This window comes from Macrotis lagotis, chromosome 6 (genome assembly GCF_037893015.1).
Source record: "Macrotis lagotis isolate mMagLag1 chromosome 6, bilby.v1.9.chrom.fasta, whole genome shotgun sequence".
NCBI classification, from domain to species: Eukaryota; Metazoa; Chordata; class Mammalia; order Peramelemorphia; family Peramelidae; genus Macrotis; species Macrotis lagotis.
In genome coordinates this window covers 89,757,610-89,781,528 of record NC_133663.1, presented here as the reverse complement: position 1 = coordinate 89,781,528, position 23,919 = coordinate 89,757,610, and the positions used below count along the sequence as shown (strand labels likewise).

General features: G+C 38.0%; 1 protein-coding gene and 1 pseudogene across 2 annotated transcripts; one reads left to right on the top strand and one right to left on the bottom strand.

Moving 5' to 3' along the window:
- Positions 1 to 1,705: 1,705 nt before the first annotated feature.
- Positions 1,706 to 15,547, bottom strand: LOC141491080 (N-alpha-acetyltransferase 10 pseudogene; annotated as a pseudogene).
- Positions 15,548 to 15,617: 70 nt separating this feature from the next.
- NDUFB3 (NADH:ubiquinone oxidoreductase subunit B3) lies at positions 15,618 to 22,388 on the top strand. Of its 2 annotated transcripts, none has more exons than XM_074191666.1 (3): positions 15,618 to 15,707; positions 20,525 to 20,672; positions 22,139 to 22,388. In XM_074191666.1, the coding sequence occupies exons 2-3, from the start codon at positions 20,527 to 20,529 to the stop codon at positions 22,302 to 22,304; spliced, it is 312 nt and encodes a 103-aa protein (XP_074047767.1). In that variant the 5' UTR covers positions 15,618 to 15,707; positions 20,525 to 20,526; the 3' UTR covers positions 22,305 to 22,388. The 2 variants fall into 2 exon arrangements, with proteins under 2 accessions (XP_074047767.1, XP_074047766.1); XM_074191665.1 differs by lacking the exon at positions 15,618 to 15,707 and adding an exon at positions 15,745 to 16,004.
- The last annotated feature ends 1,531 nt before the right edge of the window (positions 22,389 to 23,919 follow it).

Sequence of the window (23,919 nt, the reverse complement as noted above, 5' to 3'; positions counted from 1 at the left end):
ACTGTACCTCACAGCCAGCCCTTCACATAATCTACACTCCAGCACTGACCTACTTGCTCTTCCTTCAACTTGGCACTCCATCTTCTGCCTCCATGCTTTTACACAGACTGGCCTGCAGTATTAGAATGCACTCCCTCTATATCTATATCTCTAAGAGGCAGATCCCTTTTCCCCACAGGAATCTTTTCCAGATCCTACTATATTGCTTTCTCCATCCTTCTTAAATTCTCTCTCCAAAGCTAGAGTTAGAAGTTATCTTGGAGACGATCAAATCTAACTTCCTTATTTTACAGTTGAGGAAAATTATTCTCAGGGAACTACATATTAAATTCTCAAATATTAAGAATCAGAATTTGAACATTACCCCTCTAGTGCTCTAGGCACTGCACTCAATCTGTTTATATGTTGTATTTTGCAGAGATAGATAAAAGCTCATTTGGGCTGTTAACCAAGGCATCTTGCCTTGGTTCATATTAAGTGCTTCCTGTATCAGATCTCATGATATTTTTATTAGGATGTCTATTACTATTACACTATAAAAAATGAATGTAGAAGATAATGACTCCATAAGACAGTAAGTATTAAAATTAAGAAAATGTAAGCTATCTCCTAGAAAAACAACTGACCTAGAAAACAAATTGAAAAGAGAAAACTGAAATATCATTGTATTACTTGGAAGTCATGACCCCCCCCCAAAAAAAGGGCTTAGACATCATGTGAATTCTTAAAAAATCACAAAAGAAACTGCCCAAATCTCTCAGCCCTCTAGGGCAAGGTGGAAGTAGCCACCTTTTGAAAGAAACCTCAAAATGGAAACTCCCAGGAACAGATAATCAAAACCTAGAACTTCCAAGCCAAAGAAAAAGTAATACAGGTAGTCAGAAAAGAAAACCTTAAAGGAATGTCATCCTCCTAACCAGATCTCCTTTATTTCTTCTTCATACCCACCCTTTTACATCTCTAGCTACACTTTTTCCTATTTCAGCAATTCATCTTTAAAAGTGAATATCCATATTATTTGTTAAAGAAAACATCTTTTATTGATAGCAGTGTTCCTATAATCTATTGTGGTTGTTTTAGGGGGAAAAATGAATGTCAGATGGAATGTGCCTTTATCAATGTTTAAAATTATTCTCTAGACTCTTCTTATCTAGTTCTGGATCCAGGGATGCCCATCAAGATCTAGAATAAAACAGAGTCTTTATGACCAATGGTTTAAACAACTTGTATAAAATACAAGAAAAAAGCAATTAGCAATTCAGTAATTAGTCACAAATTACCAACATCAAAACTAGCCAATTAAATCACTTTAAGCCCCATTATTTTGTCTAAACTCAAAAGAACATAGGTTTTTTCTTATTTTCAGATTCAAAGTAAAATCCATTTATATTTAACCTGATTTATAACTTGACTAGATTCAACATTGTGTGGTCCTGTTAAAAAGTCACTCTGAGTCATTACATAGATGGGAGATTAATCAATGAGAAACAGCTGGAATAGGCAGTGATATTATTGAATCTATCTTTTTTTTTTCACAGAAATCCCCAGCCCCAGTGTCCCAAATGGTTTAATTGGAAGAACTGATTAGGGGACAAGGGGAGAGCCAGAGATGAGGGTGGCTCATGAACAGTGGAAACCTGGGGGAGGGGGTAGGTGGTAAGGGAGAGGTGGGTAGATAGGGAAAGGAAGGGGAGGTAGGGGAAGACCCTAGGAGGCAGAGTCAGAGGGCTCTGAGCTGTCCTTGATGTTGGTGCTCGCTGTGGTCTCGCTGATTTCACTAAGGTCTTTGCTGTTACTGCCACTGCTGTCCTTGGTTGTGGTGCCTAGACCCTTCTCCTCAAGGCAGCAGTCCCCCACATGGTTGGCTTTGGGGTCCATCTTGTTCTCCAGGGAGGCCAGCACTAGATGTTTGCTTCCTCAGCTCTTCCGCCATTTGGGTCAGATCCCGCTTCATAGCGTAGGCATCCTCCCCATCGGCATAATATTTGGGCTCCACTTCACTAATCTGAAAGTTAAGTGTGTTGGAATACAGATGCAAAGCTGCCCGGTTACTTTTTCTAACATGCAGAGAAACATATTTTGCATTGAAGTTTTCAATCATGGCCCTTGAGGCCTGATCCATGAGCTTCTGCGCTAGACCTAGCCGGCGATGGGAACGCTTTACGGCCAAGGATGTGATATGTCCATGAGGGACATCATCTGGATCTTCCTCCATCTTGGCTAGGACATAGCCCACAATCTTCCCATTCTCATCTTCAGCAATGTAAGAGAGCTGAGGCCATGATAGACCATGGTAGAAATAGTATTTCATTTGATAGTTTTCTGGAAGACATAGTAGGTTACAGTGCTGCATATTCATCAGGTCCTCTGGCCTTGCGTTGCGGATGTTCATGATGCCGACACCCAAGTGGACCTAGATGGGCTGAGGACTGAGGGGAAGCAACCACTGCACTCCGAGCCACCGCCGCCGCCGCCTCCGCTGCTGCCGTCAACGCCCTATTTGAATCTATCTTAAAAAGCAAAGGAAAGATTTCCAGCTAAGTTGACTGCTTGAACCAAGGCAGACTGCCCACCTCCCTTACACTTTCTCCAGAGTCAAAGAAGTCCAGACCCTCCAGGGAGACCAAAGATTAGTCAGAGACACCTGTAGCTAGAGGGATTCTCTGAAAAGAGCCTCCAAGAGCTGAGGGTCACCAAGAAAACCTCAGGGTAGCTACAAAAGGGGGGAGTGGAGAATATCCTAGAAGTCCCAAGGAACAGCAGAGATCAGGATAGAAACAGCAGCAGTTATGGGTGGCAGTTGGGAGTAAAACACCCCAGAGCTCCAGGGCCCTAGCCCTTAGTCCTGAAACACAATAGAAGGCTTGTAACATCCAGTACTCTGAACCTTAAAAATCCAAGGTGTCTAACCCTGGGTAGAGAAAGTCAGCATAGGAACCCAAGGGCTCACATAAAGACCAACTATGACTGACCATACCACCCCAAGATGGGCAGAGTTTGGCTCTTTTACCAAGTCCCAGTTCATGGAAATTCTAGGAATGGCTATCAACTGGGGAATGGCTAAATGAGTTGTAGTATATGATCATGATGTTATATTACTGTGCTATAAGAATTGATGAGTTTGTTGATTTTAGAAAAACATGGAAAGACTTGCATGAAATAATGAAGAGCAAAATTAGCAGAACCAAAATGAGTTGAAACAAGAGAACACTGTATACAGTAACAATAATTTTAAGAACTTTGAGTGACTTAAATAATTTTGAATATTATAAATAATAAATAATAAATACAGGACATGCTATTTAAGCCCAGAGAAAGAACTGATAAGCAAAAGTATGTCTAAGTAGAAATAGAAATATATAATCACATTTGTTTCTAATGGCAGCCATCTCTAGGGCAGGGTGGTGGTGGGGGAATATTAAGTAATATAATAAATAAGAAACTACAAGAAAATTTAGAAGAAAAAATAACATGGAATGTAGAGTTGCTTTTAAAATAATGTTTGTTCTTAAATAGTTTTTCAAAAAAGGAAACAGTGCGAAATGTTAAAAAAAAGTTTATGGGGTGGCTAGGTGGCACAGTGGATAGAGCACTGGAGTCAGGAGTACCTGAGTTCAAATCTGGCCTCAGACACTTAATAATTACCTAGCTGTGTGGCCTTGGGCAAGGCTTAACACCATCTGCCTTAAAAAAAAAAACACCAACCCTTAAATAAAAAAAAAGTTCATGAACTAAAGTAGAAAGACAAGAAAAATTGCTTATATCTTCCTTCAGATAGAAATAACCTCTACTTTTTCATTTTCTTTATGCTTCTAGCTTTAACTTTTTTGCAAAATGACTAATATGGAAATTGTGTTTTGCTTAACTTCACATATATGTAATATCTTATTGCTTGCTTTCTCATTAGATGGGGAAGGAGTAGAAAGGAGGAAATAATATAGAACTAAAAAAATTCTTTTTTAAATGCACGTTAAAAATGTAGAAAATAAATTAAAGAAAAATAACGTTTTTTCTGAAAGACTTAAGAACTTTAATTAAAGCAATGACCAAGGTGACCTACGATAAAAATATTACTGAGGCAGCTAGGTGGCTGCCTTTATACCCCTTTCTTTCTCTGAATTCATGGGTTAGGATATTGGTAGGGGGACAGGAGCTAAAAATAGTGATGCACTTTCATCCAAAAATGGTCACTGAAATGCACAGAAGGAACCACAGACAAGCAGAACAGTTTTGAAAGAAATATGTAAAATTTGTTATGGACTTATTTAAAAAAAAACAAATAATCATGGAGATTATAACTCCATACAAAGTTACCTTTTCATTTTCCACCATAAAAATGTTCTTTTTTTTTAGTTTTCATAGCAGAATAAAAATAAACTCATCCTATGTACCCATACATAAGAGTTATCAAACAAAATTCCCTGACTTGCTTCTCTCACTTTAATATTCCCAATACATTAAGTACCCTGTTAAGCAGTGGGTTCTGTGCCCTGGGGCAGTGGCCAACAAATAAGCAAGCATAATCCTCATTTTCACTTTTCAACGAGAGCAGCATAGAATGATTTTGCAGATGGTTATCAATTCCATTGCTTATTCCCATTCCCAAAGCTATTCCTTCTTCTCAACTTTCTTATTTCTATTAGAATATTATTATTCTAGTCTCCCAGATTTCTCATCTCTTTACTGTCCTAGGGTCTTCAATTCTCCCTTCAGCATAATCAAAAATCTCTTAGTTGTCAAATGTGATGGCCCTTTCTCAATCTTCATATTTTCTCCTGGATATTTAAATCTCATCTCTGGATAGTTATTAACACTTCTCTCTCAGTTCCCCCTACTTGTCTGGCCACTCAATTTCCTCTTATGGACAAAACATCCTATCTGACAACTGACCAAAATTGGGATAAAGTATAATTAGATGCCAAAATACTGAATAATATCTGATGGTTTCCTTAATTAACTGAATATAAATTTGGCCATTAAAACTAATAAGATTTTCCTTCAATCTCACCAATTACAAAATTTGGAACCATTTTTTAAATCATTTTAACCATTTTATTAAGCAATTATGTACCAGGCTGTCTAGTTCCTTCCCTCCAAAAAGTTACTTTCTATCAGAGGAAGAGCACCTGTCAAGTCAACAAGCATTTATTAAACACCTGCTAATGTGTTAGGCATAGTGCTAAGTGCTGGGGATACAAAGTCCCTACCCTCAAGGAGTTCACAATCTAATGAGACACAACATGCAAATAATACCTACATTAAAACAAGCAAAACACCAACCCTCCAGACTCTAAGATACAAAGGTGATGAAATGAATCCCAGGAATAGAGATGGAAGGAGTTTCCTATGTGAAGAATAAACAGCAAAAAGGTTGATTCTTTTATAGATTTTGCCCGTCCATTCGGGTAATAGATTTTGGAAAAAACACAACCAGGAGTCATTTTGCCAGTAGTCAGCTCAAACAATTCCAGGAATGACTGACTGCCATTGTTTTCCAAGAGCAGAGTACACTCCACTGCATTCAGCCCACATTTCCACTCATCGTGGTCTGTTTTTTTTATGTCCTGAAGGAAAATTCTGCTACCTCAGTGGGTTTTGAAGTTTCATCAGATTCTTAGTATGCCTCTTCTCTTTGTGGTATTGGTGAAATAAATAAAAGTTCTTCAATGCCATGCTATCTTGGTCAACTACAGTAATACCCAACAGGTAGCTAAAGACACCTGCCAGGCAGATGAGGTTGTTGTAGCTATGGCAGAGGTGGGAACAGTAAAAGGAAAAAAGGTGGTAAGGAGACTGCAGCTGTTTGGGCTTGTGGCAAAAGTCAAGGGAAACTGAGGAAGAGAGCTGCTTCTAGAACAAAAATTGTTGATTAAGGAGAGGCGAAGTTAGGGAAATGACTAAGAGTGGTTCTGGTCAGGAAGTGAGAAGTAGGTTTTTTTTTCCTTTTTTTAAATAATTCTTAGATTATCCTCTCGTTGATCTGTTTTCCAGGTCAGTTGTTTTTGCTACAAAATACCTTGTTTTCTTCTATTTTTCCCCAGTCTTTTCCCTTTCTTTTAATGGTTTCTTCTTGTCTCATTACTTTTCTATTTGGTTCATTCTAATTAATTAGGTAAAGTTTTGTAATTATTGTTCTCAGCTGTTTTTTATTTTACACTTCTTATCTTTTCCGCAAATTCTGCCCCCTTCATGTTCTCATATTTATAAAAATATTTTAAACTCTTTTAAATTCTCATTTCATTTCTTCCAAGAATTCTAGTTGAATGTGTCCATACTGCACTTATCTTTGAGGCTTTGCTTACAGATGTTTGCAAGTCACTTGCTTCTGAGTTTATGTCACCGACATCCCTGGGGAGATTTTTTTTGCTTGCAGATTCTTCAAACCTACTTTTTGACTTTGGACTATATAAAGGGGTCAGGTTCTGTAACATTTCTGGAGAGGTTATCTGAGATGGAACTGCTGATGCTTTCTTGAGCATATTAAGTATTGTTTGATTCCAGGATCTCAGGATCCCAAAATAAAGAGTAAAAGTTTGACTGCTGCCTCCTTAGTTTGGGATTTGTAAGCTCCTGACATGGATCTGTGCCTGAGCAACAGGTTTCCAGATTTACCTCAGTTGGAGCTTCAGCAGATTGCTGCTGGTCTCAGTTACTATCAGAGTTGTAGGGGACAGAGAAGGAGCTTCTGTAACTTTTCCTGCCACTATTTCCATAGATTCTTTAAAGAGGGGGCAGGAGGGAATCTTTAGAGACCACTATCTTAAGTCTTTCATTTTACAGATGAAACTCTATGGATCACAAAAATACTTGCTCAATATCACACAATTAAGTTAGTCTCAGAATTCCTGGCTTCTAATCCAATTCTTTTTCTACTATGCCAAAATGTTTCAAGACATGTCAAGAATATACCTAACTGCTAACAAAAATATAAGTATAAGAAGTATGATTGGGGCAGCTAGGTGGCACAGTGGATAGAGCACCGACCCTGGAGTCAGGAGTACCTGAGTTCAAATCTGACCTCAGACACTAATTATTACCTAGCTGTGTGGCCTTGGGCAAGCCACTTAACCCCACTGCCTTACAAAAAAAAAAAAACCCTAAAAAAAAAGTATGATAAAAGCAAGAAAAGATGTAGTTTTCAGGAATTTTCTGCCTTAAGAAAGTACTAACCTTCATAGTATTTCAAAACTTTGAATACATCAATAAAATAAAACAATTTAATAAGTTGGCCAAATATATCCAAATTCATTTTTTATATTACAATTTTGAAAAAATTAAAATAAAAAAATTACACCCATTTATCATGTTAGTAATGCTCTAATAAAAATTGTATCATATACCCTTAGTCTATGAGGCTGAAGCAACCATCTCAGGAACTTCAAACCAACCATTACTTGTGGCAAATATAATTAAAATTCAATTCAAAATCAATGTTATATGTTTTATATAAATTAACTGGTCAAGGTTATACTGATGATTGATAAATCAACAATAATCAATAAATAAACATAAATTAAGCATTCTCATGTATCACAGAATGCTAAGCACTGGGGTCCAAAAAAGAGGAAAAACAGTCCCTGCTCTAAAAGGGCTAACAATTTAATAAGAGACAACATGCAAACAAATATATACAAAGGAAGCAAGGACAAATTAGAAATAAAAGAGGGAAAGTATTAGCATTAAGAGGAAGATGGGACTTTAGTTAGGACTTAAAGGAAATCAGGAAGATCATAGCCAAGAAGAAAGGAGAAAGAACATTTCAGGCATGGAAAGATAGCCAGAAAGAATGCTGAAAAATGGGAGTGTCCTATTCATGAACAGTCAGGAGATGTCAGTGTCACTGGACCAAGTTAGGGAGTAAAGTGTAAGAAGATGGTTTTAAAGGAGTCTGAATACCAAAAAGACTACTTGCATGTGCTCCTGAAAGCAAAAGGAAGCCACTAGAGGTTACTAAATAGGGGTGCTTATATGATCAAACCTGTAATTTAGGAAAATTATTTTAGAGGTTGAATGGGAGATGGCTTGGAGCAAGGAGATTTGAGGCAGGGAGTCTCTGGCAATAAGCAAGGTGTGAGGTGATGGGGGTCTGTAATGGAGTGGTGGTAGCATTTGAGGAGAGGCAAAGGTGAAACTGAGACATTGGTAATTGATTGGATATGGGGGGGAGTGAGGAAACAAGAGGATGCTGTTGCCCTCTACAGTAAAGGAGAAGAGGGGGAGGGTTAGGGGTATGAGTTTTGTTTTGGATGTTTAAGACATCCATTGGAAATCCAATTTAAGATGTCTAAAAGGTACTAGGAGATAAGAGACTGGATGTCAGCACAGAATTTGGGGCAGGATAGGTAGATTTAAGAACCATCAGCTTAGAAATGGTATTTATATACATGGCAGTATTTAAATAAAAGTTGAGGAAAAAGCTATGAAGACTAGGATAAAAAGATTTGTGGTGTCACTGGCTAAAAGGTTCCTATTTTAGTGTCTTTTTGGGAATAGTTCCAAACTGCTTTTCAGAATGGATGGAATAATTCACAGCTCCACTGATAGGGCAATAGTGTACCTTTTCTCCCCACAATCCCTCCAATATTTATCATTTTTTTCTTTGATTAAGTTCAAGGTGGAACTTCAAATTTCCTTTGATTTGAGTTTCTCTAATTAGTAGTAATTTAGGACATTTTATCAGATTCTCTCTCTCTCTCTCTCTCTCTCTCTCTCTCTCTCTTTTAGTTTTTACAAGGCAATGGGGTTAAGTGACTTGCCAAAGGTCACACAGCTAAGTAATTAAGTGTCTGACATAAGATTTGAACTCAAGTCCTCCTGACTCCAAGGTCGGTGTTCTATCCACTGCCACCTAGCTGACCCCCAGGATTTTTGATAGTGTGGATTTCTTTTTTTTGAAATATTAATCTGTGAGGAGATGTTCTTAGTTTTAAATTTAAATCAATTCCCCATATCTCTTAGATATGTGAAACCTTCATCAGAGAAGGTTGCTAAAAATTTTTTTCCAAGTCACCTGTTTCCCATTTCTTTAATGCCATTCTCTAATTATTCCCTATACATTATCAGATTTAGTTCTTCATTTCTGCTAAATTTCAACTCCAGAAATAGCCTGCCTCTCTCAGCTTATCAGAAATCTCAACTGAGATTGACTCAGTTTTTTTTTTAGATTTTTTTTTTTGCAAGGCAAACGGGGTTAAGTGGCTTGCCCAAGGCCACACAGCTAGGTAATTATTAAGTGTCTGAGACCGGATTTGAACCCAGGTATTCCTGACTCCAAGGCCGGTGCTTTATCCACTATGCCACCTAGCCGCCCCTTGATTCAGTTTTAATATAAAACTTCTGCACCCCCAGATGCCCTCTCTCTCCTTTTAGTGGAGAATATGGCAATAAACACCTCCTTTCCTTTATTTTTTTAAGATTTTATTTATTTTGAGTTTTACAATGTTCCCCCTAATCTTACTTCCCTCCCCCCCCACAGAAGGCAATTTGCCAGTCTTTACATCAATTTGCTAGTCTTTACATCCTCCTTTCCTTTATAATGAGCTCAGAATTTTCCATCTAACTTCACTTCCTATCAGTTGCTCTACTTGGTATCCTCCTCCCTTTTCAGCTTTCTTTTATGTATTATCTTCTCTTATTAGAATGAAAACTCCTTAAGGTAAGGAATCAGTCTTTCTTTTTCGTAATTGCATCTCAGTACTAAGTACAGTGCTTGACACACATAAATATTTATAGAATACTGATGACATTGAACCTCAATACTTTCTTGAATAAATAAAATCCATCTTATCTATTCAAATTCTAACATGGGTCCTATATTCTACTTATTATCTCCTCATAATTACCTAAATAGTCCATCCTCACTCACATTGATACCTTTATGCAAGTTATTTGTCACCTGTAATATACTTGCTCCTTAAAACCAAATCCTACATTTTCTTCAACATAACTACTTCTTTGATAATGGTTCTTTTTATAATCTATAGGGCTTATAGTTCATTTATACATTTTGTGAACATTATTTACAGTTGTCATAGATGTCTAATCATGTCAATTACGTTGTAAATCCATCAAAGGCAAGAATCACTGCCCTGATGCTGGCCACATAAGTAGTGTTCAATTTACAGATAAAACTTATTAAATAAAAAAAAAATAAAAAACCCAAAGCAAAGAAACTTCATACATCTCCATAAGAAAAAAATCCAACCACAATGTTATATTGCCTGATATATATATTATTATTTCTCTGATTATATTAGCAAATATAATCTTGTCTAAAGACAAGAGTAAAAAATGAAAAAATATGAACAATGCCAAAACAGTAAGAAATTATTATGACTAAAAGTGAAACTATGTATATTAATGTTTATATTCTCCCCACTGTCTAAAACAAATGAACTAATTCCTGTCTCAAATGTACTATTTGCTTGCAGTTTGATACAGAGAAAAAAACCACTGAAAAAAGAATCTATCATCATTCAACAGAAAAGAAATCGGTTATTGAAATACTTCCAAGATAAATAGGATAAAGTTCACTTCTGGATAAATCAATTATAACTTCTCTTTGTCCTGTGCATTTTAAGGCAATAATTTGTTTTAGAATCCATACTTGTTAATCAATACCAAATTGGCACTACAGTTTGCTACTTGTATTTCAAATCTAGAAACTATAATGTCGAAAATAACAAATTCACGGCTGTCAGCATGTTAGTAGTATTCAACTAAAGCTCAGTTGTTCCTCCCCTCCCATCCCCCACTTCTATTTATTGTTCAGGTATCAGTCTCCATGACAGTAAAGAATTCTAAAACATCAAGAAAGGAAGAATAATTTCTATTATTTTTGCTATGGTTAAATTTCTGGGATTGTTTAGGTAAACTACTTCAAATAATTGATTTTTGCCTCTTTGCCATTATTATTTCTGCTTTTTCTTATTGCTATCCAGCTTTGAGAACTACACGAAACACTAAATAAAGCAAATAGATGTTTTTGCTTTAGCCCCTTTTTCTTTGTTACAAATAATCTACTTAAGTTCTTCAGAATCTTATTAAAGAAAGGTACATTTATTGCTGTGATTTTTAAAAAGTATTTTAACATAAAAGAGCTGTATTTTGCCAAAAAAATTTTTCTGTATTTAAAGAAAAAGATTAATTTTCCCACTGAATCCATATCATGGTCAACAGAATGAACTTTTAGAGAGGAAAAAAGTGCTTTCTGAGTCCAAATTTTGTGGTCTTTTAGATAAAGAACAAAATTTAACAACTAAGATAAATCTTATGAAAAAGTGACCTTTGATGAAAAAATTTCCTCCAAATCTTATCCAAGTAATTGGAAAATCAATTAAACAGCAGCACAGAAGCTAATTAATATATTTAATTTGTTAATTAATTAATAAATATTTGTATAACTCTGGGCAAGTCATTTAACCTCTAAGTCCTTAGGGCAAATTCCCAGTCTTATCTACTAAGTTAGTCTTATCTACTAAGAAGTTGCAAACTGGGGTGCTAGGTGGCACAGTGGATAAAGCACGGGCACTGGAGTCAGGAGTACCTGGGTTCAAATCTGGTCTCAGACACTTAATAATTACCTAACTGTGTGGCCCTGGGCAAGCCACTTAACCCCATTTGCCTTGCAAAAACCTAAAAAAGAAAAAAAATAAGTTGCAAACTGCTGTCATTCTGTTATTGGTATTAGGAGTTCCTTCCAACAAAAAAAAATCAAATGTCTTTCGCAGTCATTAACATTAGTGAAACTATATATGTCTATATCCTAAAATGAAATTTATTTAGGCCTACAAGTTTACTAGACAAGTGAAAATAAAATTGAAGTGGTAATGTTCTTCTGACTACTTCTGCTCACTGCTAGAAGTTGCATCATAGATATATGTGCAAATTTAATAATTTAAAAGTTAAAATTGGATGAAAATGTTTGTGAGGCAAATCTCTTCTTTATGGCCAAAATGTCAGTTCTTAATCTAGTATCACCTTCAACAATAGTGATTTGAGCTCAACAAATCTTTCTGTACAGAAATTAAAGTTATAGGGCTCAACACCAGCTCTGCTTTTCAATATTTTGAGTCAATTCCCTCCAGAAAATATTAGTCTGCACATGACAAACAGGGAGAACAACTTTCTAGAGGTACCCAGAATACTAGTCAAAAGAAAGGTATAAGAGTTCTTTTTTTAGATACAAAAGGAAAATTGGGAAACCATGAACAAAGATTAAAAAAAAGTATAACTGTTCTGTAAGGTGAGACACAATTTAATGATTATATTTATTGTATATCACATACTTCATTTCAGTATTGTTTTTCTTGCTATTTTTTCTATTAAAAAATTCTCAAGTCATCAGAAAATGATTTTAGGACTTGTACTTCCAAATTACAGATATCAAAATTTCATTTCCAAAGGTGTAAAATTTCCATGATATTAATAAGTTTATAAATTAGGTACTTAAAAACAATTTCCAGATCCATTTTAGATCAATTTTATATTCTGTTGGCACTCAAATTCAACATGTCCAAAACTAACATCATCTTTCTTCCTAAATTTCCTCCCCCACCAAACATCTGTTAGACCATTCCAGGCACCTATACTCAAAATCTCAAGATTCATCTTTAATTCTCCTCTTAACCTCCAAAATCATTTGCTGATTTCTATCAATTTTGGGTCTGTATTATTTCTGACACCTATCTCTTCCTTTACTAAGAACCTAGTATAGAAGCTTATTACTTCTCAACTAGACTAGTAGACTTAAAAGTGGTATCCCTTCTGGTTTGGTTCTCTAATTTATTCTTCATATTGCCAGCAAAATAATTTTTCTAAAGATCTGATGCTCCATCTTCATAATTGAGTGCTGGATTTTGCCAAAAAAATTTTCTGTATCTAAAGAAAAAGATTACCATTCCAGCTTTATTCCAGAGTACTAGCCACTTATACAGGTTCTCAAGAAAAACTGGAGTAGTTCTTATACTAAATTTTCACAAAGATCCTCCAATTATATCTAGAAGAGCTTCCCCTCCCCCAACATCATCCCCAGCTATAGAAATCACTCTCCATGTTCCCATTCAGTTGCTAACCTCCTCTAATGAAATCTTCTCAGATCTACAAGCAGAAGTAATTCCCTTTCAATCTTTCTCATTTCTATTTTACTGCGCTTCGGGCAGCTAGGTGGCACTGTGCCTGGAGTCAGGAAGATCAGTTCAAATTCCACTTCAGACATCGACTAGCTGTGAGATCATTTAAATTCTTTTTGCCTCAATTTCCTCAACTAATGGGGAAAATAACAGCACCTACATTTAAGCTGTTGTGAAGTTTAAATGAGATAATATTAAGCACAATATTTCAGCACAGTAGGTATTCTATAAATTCTTATTCCCTTCCCCAACACATATTTATTAAATTATAAACAACTTGAAGGCAAGAATTCTATCATTTTCCATTTTTGTATCCTCAGACCCAAGCACAGTACACAGAGCAGGCATTTAATACATGCTGTTTGAATTGAAGATAAGCAAGAAAAATACTAAAATCTTAGTGACTGCTCAATATCACCAATTATCCTTAGACATACTTTTAAGTAATCACTAACTTGCTTTACTGTTCCTCAAGGTAATGGAGTTCATTTCCATATAATGTTTTCAACCCAATTAAATTCTACAATGACACCTGCTGGCCATTCAGAATTAGTCATTAGCTCTCCAAATAGTGTGGTATTCTAGTTACATAACAGAAAAAAAAATAGGCATAAAAGCAAAAATTACTTTCAGGCATCACAGTTCTATTTGTAAATAAAATTTAATATTCCAAAGATCTTACTAAGAGGAGGGATTGGACACATGCTATGCAAGGACAGACAAGGCTGGTCAAAGGCACATAATATTTAAAATAAAATCTCTCTTTTAGCACAGTGCCTAGGACATAAATGCTTGTTAATTGGTTCTCAATAAAATCATCCTTTTTTCCCACCTGAAATTCAAAATTAGGTGAGATTAAAATGGTGAAATTACCATGGGGGAGAGGAAAGATACTATATTAGGAAGTAGTTCTGACACTAGGTACAAGAGTATTAAAATACTTGAAAGTAAGTTGAAAAAATAAATACTTGCTAAAACTTCTTTTGTCCTTGTTGGAAAATATATGAAATCAAGATTTTGTCTTTTATCATTTAAATAATACTACGTCAAAATCCTGTTTTTTTCTATGTTTTACAAAGCCAAGCTTTGTAATCTAGACAGAATTTGTTCTTCCATAATGAAGTACCTGCAATAATGTCGCTATTTATTTCATTTTACATACCACACTGCCAAGTTTCAGGCATTTGCAGTCGGTTATTATCTTTATAACAGGAGAATTATAACCAACTCAAACACAGACTATTTACAGCTATGAAAACATTTTCAAGAATGTTCCCCCTAAGAAGCATTTACTGATACTTAAGTGCATGTCTTTTCAAAGGCCACAGCAAACAAGGTTTTAGCTTTGTTTGCCATTTCAGGTCATTTTCTTTGCAGCACACATTCCCCGAGGTTTCCTACTCTCAGGCTGCCACACCGAGCTTCCCATTCATTACACCTCCTCCCAGATCCAGCTCCCCATTTATACCTACCTCCTACTGTTGATACCCGAAGCTCAAGCGCCTCTTCTTTCCTGAAGGAAGAAAAGTATTCAAAAGGGTGCCACCAGACTTGAGGATTAAAGCAAAAATAAAGCCCTAAACCAAAGCCTGCATAGCAAACCTCCGGCGCGAGCCCTCCGTCATGCCGGCCCCGGCCCGGCCCCGGCCCCGGCCCATTCGAGCCGCGCTCTGTGAGGGGGCACAGCCGCGGGTTACGTAACGAGCCCTCAGGAAGGGCTCCGCGGCTCCGGCTGCCCGGGCGGGCTCCGCCGCGCATCCCACCTGCCCCGCCACGCCGCCACCTCGGCCCGGAGGCTCCGTGCGAGGAATCCCGCCCGCCTCGGCTAGTCCCGCAGGCCCCAGCCCCGACCCCGGCCCTCCCTCCGCGGGGGTCTTCCCGGGCCGCCGCCGCCGCCGCCTCCGCGGGACCCTCCGGGCGTTTACCTGGGCGGCCGGAGGCTCGGGAGCTGCCTGACCCCCCTCGGGTTCCCCGACCCTCAGCCTCGGTCCGATCCCTCCAGCGAGGCGCGCGCTCTTTCACTCGGCCGAGGAGGGAACCACCCATCCGCGTCGAGTTCCTCGACCGCTCCGCGGGCGCCTACCTGTCAACGCCGCCGTCTCCTTCCTGCTCCGGGAGCCGACGCCGCCGCCTCTCCCAGCAGCCGGCCAACTGCAACACAACAACCCGCCCTCCCATTGGGCAGCTCCACGCCCTCAACAAGGGGCACGCTCATTGGCCGCCGAGCTCTCTCCACATTTCCCGCCCCCCTACGCCCCTTCAGCTTCGTGCATCACCCAAAGCGTTCCGCGATCTGGGTGCCCCCATACCCCTAAGCGCTCAAGCAACCAAGACAAGGCCGTTTCAACTGCAAGGCGGGCAAGTTAGGGCCTCTTCCCCGCCCCGTACCGCTCTTTTATCTTCCGCGTTCCGCCTTCCCCATCTCCCCACGGCTCTTAGAACGCTCCTACGGGCCTCGGATCCCCCCCCGGCCCGAGGTGGTTCCGTCCGGCCGACTTCCGCTTCCTTGGCGCTCCGGCGGGGGCCGGGGGCGGGGCTGAGGTTCCCGTGTCCCCGGGAGGTCAAGATTCCAGTCAGGTAACTCCTGGGGGAGAGAGGGGGAGGGGAGAGAGAAAATGCATGACCGCGGCCTGGGAGACGGGACTCGCGGCCCCCCGGAGCCCCCCGTTACCCTCCTCGGTGCCCTCGGCGCTCGGTGCCCTCGGCCGCTGTGCCGCCCGCCCTCCTCCTCCTCCTCCTGTCGCTGCTGGAAGCTCGGCCCTAGGAGCCGCGGGGTCACCCCGAGCTCCGCATCCGCATCCACCTAGTGCCTTCGCCCTCTCCCCGGGGCCAGTGCGGGGGTCCCGCCGCGGCGCAGCAGCAGCATGGTTCAGGGTGCGGGGTCCATTTTATTGACCGTTATCGATGACTATTCCAGCCCTTCGGACGACCGTTGAGAACCGGACCCCGCTCCCCGCCCCCACCCGGAGGGCAGGCCCCAACCGCCCCGAGCCCTGAGGAGCCCGAGGTGGCCCCAGGGAAGGCCGCCACCGCCCCCCTCCCGCTTCCTCCCCGGAGCGCATCGAAGGGAACCTTGCCGGCCCGAGACACAGCCTAAGCCACCCCTGGAGGGCCAGGACGGCCTAACTGTGCAGTCAGCTCCTGCTGCCTTCTCCAGGACCCCAACCCAGCATCGACGTCTCCCCTTTTTTATCTTTAACCCCCTTTTCATCCCTTGTCTCCTTCCCATTTGCCACCTCCAGTACCCTAATACATCATTCATCTCGATCCCTTATCTTTAACCTCATTTTCATCCCTTGTCTCCTTCCCATCTGCCCCCTCCACTACCCTAATCCAGCAGTCATCTCCCCTTTTTATCTTTAACCCCTTTTTCATCCCTTGTCTCCTTCCCATTTGCCACCTCCAGTACCCTAATACATCATTTTAACCTCTTTTTATCACTTGTCTCCTTCCCATATGCTGCCTCTGTACCCTAATCCAGCAGTCATCTCCCCTTTTTTTTTATCTTTAACTCCTTTTTCATCCCTTGTCTCCTTCCCATTTGCCACCTCCAGTACCCTAATACATCATTTTAACCTCTTTTTCATCACTTGTCTCCTTCCCATCTGCCACCTCCATACCCTAATCCAGCAGTCATCTCCCCTTTTTTTATCTTTAACCTCTTTTTCATCACTTGTTTCCTTCCCATTTGCCACCTCCAGGACCCTAATCCAGCAGGCATCTCTCCCCTTATTTATCTTTAACCCCTTTTTTTAAAAAGTTTTTGCAAGGCAATGGGGTTAAGTGGCTTGCCCAAGGCCACACAGCTAGGTGTCTGAGGCCGGATTTGCACTCAGGTCCTCCTGACTCCAGGGCTGGTGCTCTATCCACTGCATCACCTAGCCACCCTGGGTTTTAGGTTTGGAAAAGACTTTAGAGATAATTTAATCCAAAGACGTTTTTTAATGAATTTGGATATTTGCAGTGCCAAGATACTAAATGATTTAAGTATAGTATACAGATTTTCTATGAAGATGAAATGACAATGGAGAGATCTTTGCAAACTTTAAAATCCTATATAGAAAAACCTGTTGTTACTTTAGTAGATTGAAGGGCAAAGATACGATTTGATGTTGTATAATTAATTGTCTTATGTAGGGATCTTTTCTCTCTCCTGCACTATGAACTTGTGGCAAAGACTGCCATATATATCTTTGATGTCCTTTCAGTATTCAGGAGAGGAACTGTTATTTTTCATCTTTGTATCCATGGCACAACTCCTTAGACCTAGTAGGCACTTAAATTTGTTGAATCTTAAATGTAGTGGATAATGCTGGGTCAGATTATTAAACGTTAAATTTCTATCCTTTATCTTAAGCAATAAAGTACAAAAATGGAAAGTTATACAGACTATCAGTCACATTCACTCTTTTAGGCTGTTTTGCTTAACTTTTTTGCTGGAAAAGTTCTATTGGGGGTGGGGTTAGTGGAGAAAAATAGATCAAAATGTTTTTTTAAGCCCCCATAAATCTTTTTACAGTTCCATTTGGCTTATTTGTCTGCTTACCAAACTTAAACTAGACAGCTTGATCTGGTTTTCTCTATCATGTCACTGATTTCTAGACCCTAAATTTGTTAAAGGGGAAAATAGCATCTCACTGAGTCTCAAAGCAGGCAGCACTGGGTAGAAAGGGCATTTGATTTGGTCCTGATAATGTTTGTTTGTCCTTCATTTTTAAAGAAGATGTTGATATCAGGAAGGTGAGGCCATGACAAGCTCGTGAATTGGATATGAGTGAGGGAGGCTGTGCTAAGTCACCAACCTCACTTTCTCCTCCAGTGCCATCTGGGTCCAGTGACTAGATATGAATCAGTATAACTGGAGATGGCCCTGGAAGCAAGGCAATCTGGGTTAAATGACTTGCCCAAGTTCACATAGCTAGTAAGTGGCAAGTGTCTGAAGCTGGATTGGAACTCTTGTCCTGAATCCAAAGCCATTGCACCACAGCTAGCTTATAAGTTTTATCTCATAGAACACTAAAGAGCAGTACCAAAACTAAGTGGAAAAATACTGCATTTCCCCCCTTATATAGTAAAAATACCTTAATTTTTAATCTCTGGCACATTTACTGATCAAATAATCTAAAAGAAAAATGAAGAATTTGTACTTTCCAACATTACCCATCAAAGTTATGTCCCATACCTCAAAAAATTGTCATTTACAGATTTAAATATAGAAACTTTTTCTCCAAAGTGCTTAAGACATAAAGGGAATATTTAATTTATGGATGGAAATGTTTGAAGGGGAAGAAAGCTTTTCTGTTTTTTGTTTTTTTTTTTGGCAAGGCAATGAGGTTAAGTGGCTTGCCTAAGGCCACACAGCTAGGTAATTATTAAGTGTCTGAGACCAGATTTGAACCCGGGTACTCCTGACTCCAGGCCTAGTGCTCTATCCACTGTGCCACCTAGTCGCCCCTTTTCTGTTATTTTTTAAAGGATTCATCTGGATCTTAACATTTGAGACCACTAGCCAAATTGCCATTTTAGAACCATCACAATTTAAAATTGAACAATCAGCATCCATGGATAAGTGATGACTTTAGTGTGCTAAGGGGATACAAAGAAAAGCCAAACTGACCATGCCCTCCAGGAGCTTATGGGTATTTGTGTGCAAAATGAAGGAAGCAAATATTGTATAATATTACACAACTTAAAACTATAGCAAGAAGAACCAAAAAAAAAAAACCCATTAAATAGAATGCTGTCTAAACATAATGACCAAGCTTGACCCCAAAGAAGGGATGAAAAAATACGTGCCCTTTGAAGAGCTGGAGATACTGCTTTGTAATACTAACTCAAGATGTGTTGATTGCTTTTGCTAAATTGCCTTTTAAAAAAAATTAAGGAATAGCTTGCAGGTTAGGCAGGAGGGAAATAATATGTTCAGAAGTAAAATGATGTAAACATAAAAGGTTTTACTCATTTTTGATTTAAAAAAACCAAAAGATTTGAGCTCCATTTCTTATCTCAGATTCTTGATTCCTCTGTTGCAAAATGAAAGGGTTAGAAAGTGCCTCTCAGTTTTAAATCATCTAAATTTCATGAACATGAAAATAAAAGAGGATGAATGGCTAAAAAAGTGGTATTCTTTGTCATAGGATCATAACAATTAGAACTCAAAGGGATTATTATGATCATTTAGGCCACAAGTATCAAACACACCCACATGCCCCCCACCAGGAACCCAACCTTATTAAAATGTATTTGTGGAGCAGCTAGGGCCTCAGTGGATAGAGCACTGAACTTGGAGTCAGGAGGGCCTGAGTTCAAATTCAGCCTCAGGCACTTAAAATACTTAGCTGTAGGGACCTTGATCAAATCTCTATTGCCTTGCAAAAACAAAAAGTAATTGAGATGTTTAACAAATCAAAATACAAGAACATATAGATAATATATTATTTTCTTAAGTCAATATGTGACCTGCAACTAACTTTATATATGATTTTTGTGGTACTCCTATTGTAGTTTGACACTACTGATATAATGCAGTCGTCTTATTTTATTTACAAAGAAACAGAGACCCAGAGACATATCTGTCAAGGTAGTAAAGATCTAAATATCAGATGTTAGAATTAAACCTAGTCCTCTGATTTCAAATTGGATCCACTTTCCACTATCCCATACCAACTATTTTTAAGTTATTTTTAAAATAGACTGAATCTCCCCAATTTTTTCTGTACTGCCCTGCATTTTTAATTTCAGTATGTGCTTTGACAAATGCTATGTTACTAATCCTATAATATCTCTTTCAGTAAAAGGTTTTTTTTACCATAAACTTCTTAATCATTTTTTTTTTTAGATTTTTTTGCAAGGCAATAGGGTCAAGTGGCTTGCCCAAGGCCACACAGCTAGGTAATTAAGTGTCTGAGGCCGGATTTGTACTCAAGTACTCCTGACTCCAGGGCCGGTACTCTATCCACTGCGCCACCTAGCCACTCCTCTTATTCATTCTTATAGCAACATTAAAAAGCTAACTTAGCTTTTTAAAATTTTATTTATTTTTCTAATATGGATATTTACTAGCTATATAACTTTGGAACTGAGGTAAGATAAAAAGTTAACAATGTGATAAAATTGGGGTAATACAGCATTACATTTGTTCTACCTTCCTAATAGGGTTGCAATTCAACAAACATTTATCAAATCCCTCCTGTATTTAAGGAACTATTTTGAGGAAAGTGCTTTAAGGTTTATAAAATGTTCTAAAGATGGAAACTATCAATGAGAAAGAATTTAAGCTCTTTCTGAGCCGCACTATACTAAATTTTGTGGTTACAGATGTTCTTTATATTTATGATTAACTTCCATGTTACAATCATAGACTATATATTTCTTATTTTAATGTCTTTCTGTAGACATGGCTCATGGACACGAACATGGACATGGTCATGGTCATGGAAAAATTGAACTCCCTGATTACAAACAGTGGACAATAGAAGGAACACCACTCCAGCGAATCCAGGAGAGATTGGCCAAACAAGGTCTCAAGGATCCATGGGCTCGGTAAGAGCACCTCAGGAGCCTGGATTGTAATCATCAACTATAACCTCAGTTTTCATTTCCTATATTGCCTTTCCTGAAGAAAATTTTTTTTAAAGTGTGTGCTATATTGACTTTTTGTTTAGCTTGTACTTTCTAGCATGTAGCAGTTCTCCTGATGGGGAATAAAGGCTTTTCTACAACTATCACTCAATGCAGAGAGCAGTGAGTCACAGCATATTTTCTGCTCTAGAAGAGAGGTTATCATTTAAATTGATCTTATATTAAGTGTCTGAGGCTAGATTTGAACTCAGGTTGTCCTGCTTCCAGAGTTTGTGCTCTATCCACTGTGCCACCTAGCTACCCCCAGGAAGATTTTTGAATGGTAATCTACATTTATGTCCAGGGTACATGTATTCTTAGGAAAATTAGTCATACCCAATGTTGTCCTAACATATCAAGTAGAATATTCTCTTTATTGTTGTTTAACAATATTTTTCCCAGTTAGGTGTAAAGAACATTTTTAACATTCATTTTTAAAAAGTTTTTAGTTTCAAATTTTCTACTTCCCTCCTTTATCTCTTTTCCCTCCCCTCAAGGTAAGTTATATATGTACAATCATGTAAAACATATTTCCATATTAGGCTGTGAGAAAAGAAACAGACCCCAAAAAATGAAAAAACAAAAAGTGAACAATAGCATTCAGGCTCCATAGGATGTGGATAGAATTTTTTATCGTGAGTCATTTGGAATGATCTTGGGTTATTGTATTACTAAGAATAGTTAAATTATTCACAGTTTATCATCATACAGTATTGCTTAACTGTGTCCCTGTATTCTCCTGGTTCTGTTCACTTCATTTTGCATCTGTTTGTATAAGTCTTTCTAATCATTTCTTATAGCTTAATAGTATTCCATTACAATCATAAACTACAACTTGTTCAGCCATTCCCCAATTGATGGGCATTCCTTCTATTTCTAATTTTTTGCCATTACAAAAAAAAGTGAAAAACTAAAGTGCCATATATCAGCTCAGTTCACACTTCTATTTATAAGTAGTCAGAAGGAAAAATGCCTGAGTAAGAAACAATGATTTATGCTTCTCAGTATTGGTCCCTCTCTCTGAAAACAATGTAATCACCATTAAAATTATAGTCTTATGCCTGGCTCAATCTATCCCAGATTCCCAAAATTTTACTAAATTCTTAGAATAGCCTACTTACTCCTTATGGACCCAGAAGAAGAATCAGGTTAAATAACTCTTTAGCTCAATAAAATCCAAAGTAATAAGATAAGTGTGAAATACATGATCATTCTTAGATTATCTTTATTTTAAATGTTAAATTCAGGCATAAATAGACCAATCTGAGTGATTCCATGGAAATGTGTTTAATGGTCCCCTGCATATGTCTACCAGAAAGTTAGGTATTAAATATGAAAGGTTTACAACAAGGTAATTATGACTGACCTTTTTTTTTTTTTAACCCTAGCAATGAAGTTTGGCGATACAAGGGTCATTTTGGAAAACCTGCTACTTTGTGGGCTGCTTTGACAAGAGGATTCAAATGGGGTTTTGGAGCATTTTTAGTAGCTGTTGGAGTAGAATATTTCCTAACTGCTCCAAAGAATGAGGAAGAACATTCTTCTGGACACTGAAGTTAAGATATAGAGGAATCATAATTAATATTTAGAATGAATGTTTGCTTACTTACCCTATTAAAGATTAATACTAAAATTTCACTTGTATGCCTGGTTTTTGTCATTGTATTCAAGGAAAAAAATATATATGTCTGTGGGTGTGTGTGTATACACATTATATAAATCTAAAAAATTAGGGGTATTTAAGGTGGTATATGCTAGGTATGCTTTCATATTTTTGTGAAAGTTAATCATGATTCTTTTGCCTTTATCTGTAAGATACAAGTTTATAGGTAATTACTATTATATATTCTTCACTACCTAATTAGTGACCCAAACACATTTTCCCCTAAGTTATTATTTTCTGTGTTTGAAATCAAACATTTACTAAATCCTTACAATGTGTTAAACAGATATTTGTTAAAACTAGAATCCAAGATGAAAACTGATATTTCTTGCCCTTATGGAACTTATAGTCTTATAAAAGATATTACACATACAATAAATATAATCCAATATAAAATGTATTGGGGTAAAGGAGAAATCCAGACAGAGCTCTAGGAAAACTTGATAAGAGAAAAATCTTTTTTGGTTTTAGATAGGAAGATAAAAGATTTTATGGAGGAAGGGACACTAGGGTTAGACCTTATCAGGAGTAAGGAGGTTTTGTTCCACACATGGGATATATGTCAAGTTCAAGAAAGAGCAATTAATTTGATTGTAGCTTGGAATATTTGAAGGGGAATAGTGAGGAATAAGATCAAGTTCAAATCCCAGCTCTATAATGTATTAACTTTGTGAACTTGTCAACTTAAACTCTCTGGTCCTCAGTTTCTTCTGTATAAAGGAGAGATAGAGTAGGTAGTCTCCAAAGTCACTTTAGACCTACAGTTCCGTGACCCACATGAGGTCATTTTTTATTTTCCCATCCCAGTTCTTTCCTAAAATTATTTTAATTGCATATATTTTGCATTTACTCATCAGTCCTCTTTAAGAACAAGGATTGTTCTTGTCTTTATATCTCCCATCTCCTAATACAGTACGTCATACATAGCTCATGCTTATTTATTGAATTGAATTTGTCCCTAAAAACATCTTTACACATAAAACACAGACTAGCAGATTCTAATATCCCCTTGACTGTAACAACTTCAGACTCAATATCTAATGCAGTATTTTTATTTTCTATATATGAAGCTTATATATTGCTTCATTGACCTTAACTTTAGAATTTATTGCCAATTCATTGGCTTGCTTCAGCAAATTTTGTATTAGCAGACTATCCAAGTTGCAAGGATCTTTCACTCTGTAAACTGTGACTTATTCAGCCAACCCACTTTCTGTTCTACTTTCTACAGGTAAACACTTGTCTCATATCAGAACCTTGGAGGTATTAATGTTCTCATCAATTGTCCTTTCTAAGTCATCCATTAGATTGTCTCTAGATCCTTGAAATACTTAGCTTACAGATGATACCATGTTCCTTTTTTTTGTTGGAAAACAACCATTCCAACTTTTGGCAAATAAAAGACACAATGATCTACTTCAAGTACAAGTATGAGTGAAGGGACAATCTAGAAAGCCTCAACATTTACACCCATCTTTTAAGACCCCAATTTGAATTTGGTCTGAA

Bases quoted from the DNA above. Each gene is read 5' to 3' on its own strand.
- NDUFB3 (XM_074191665.1), top strand. The intron at 20,673-22,138 runs GTAAGAGCACCT...TTTTAACCCTAG, and splicing joins CTCAAGGATCCATGGGCTCG to CAATGAAGTTTGGCGATACA.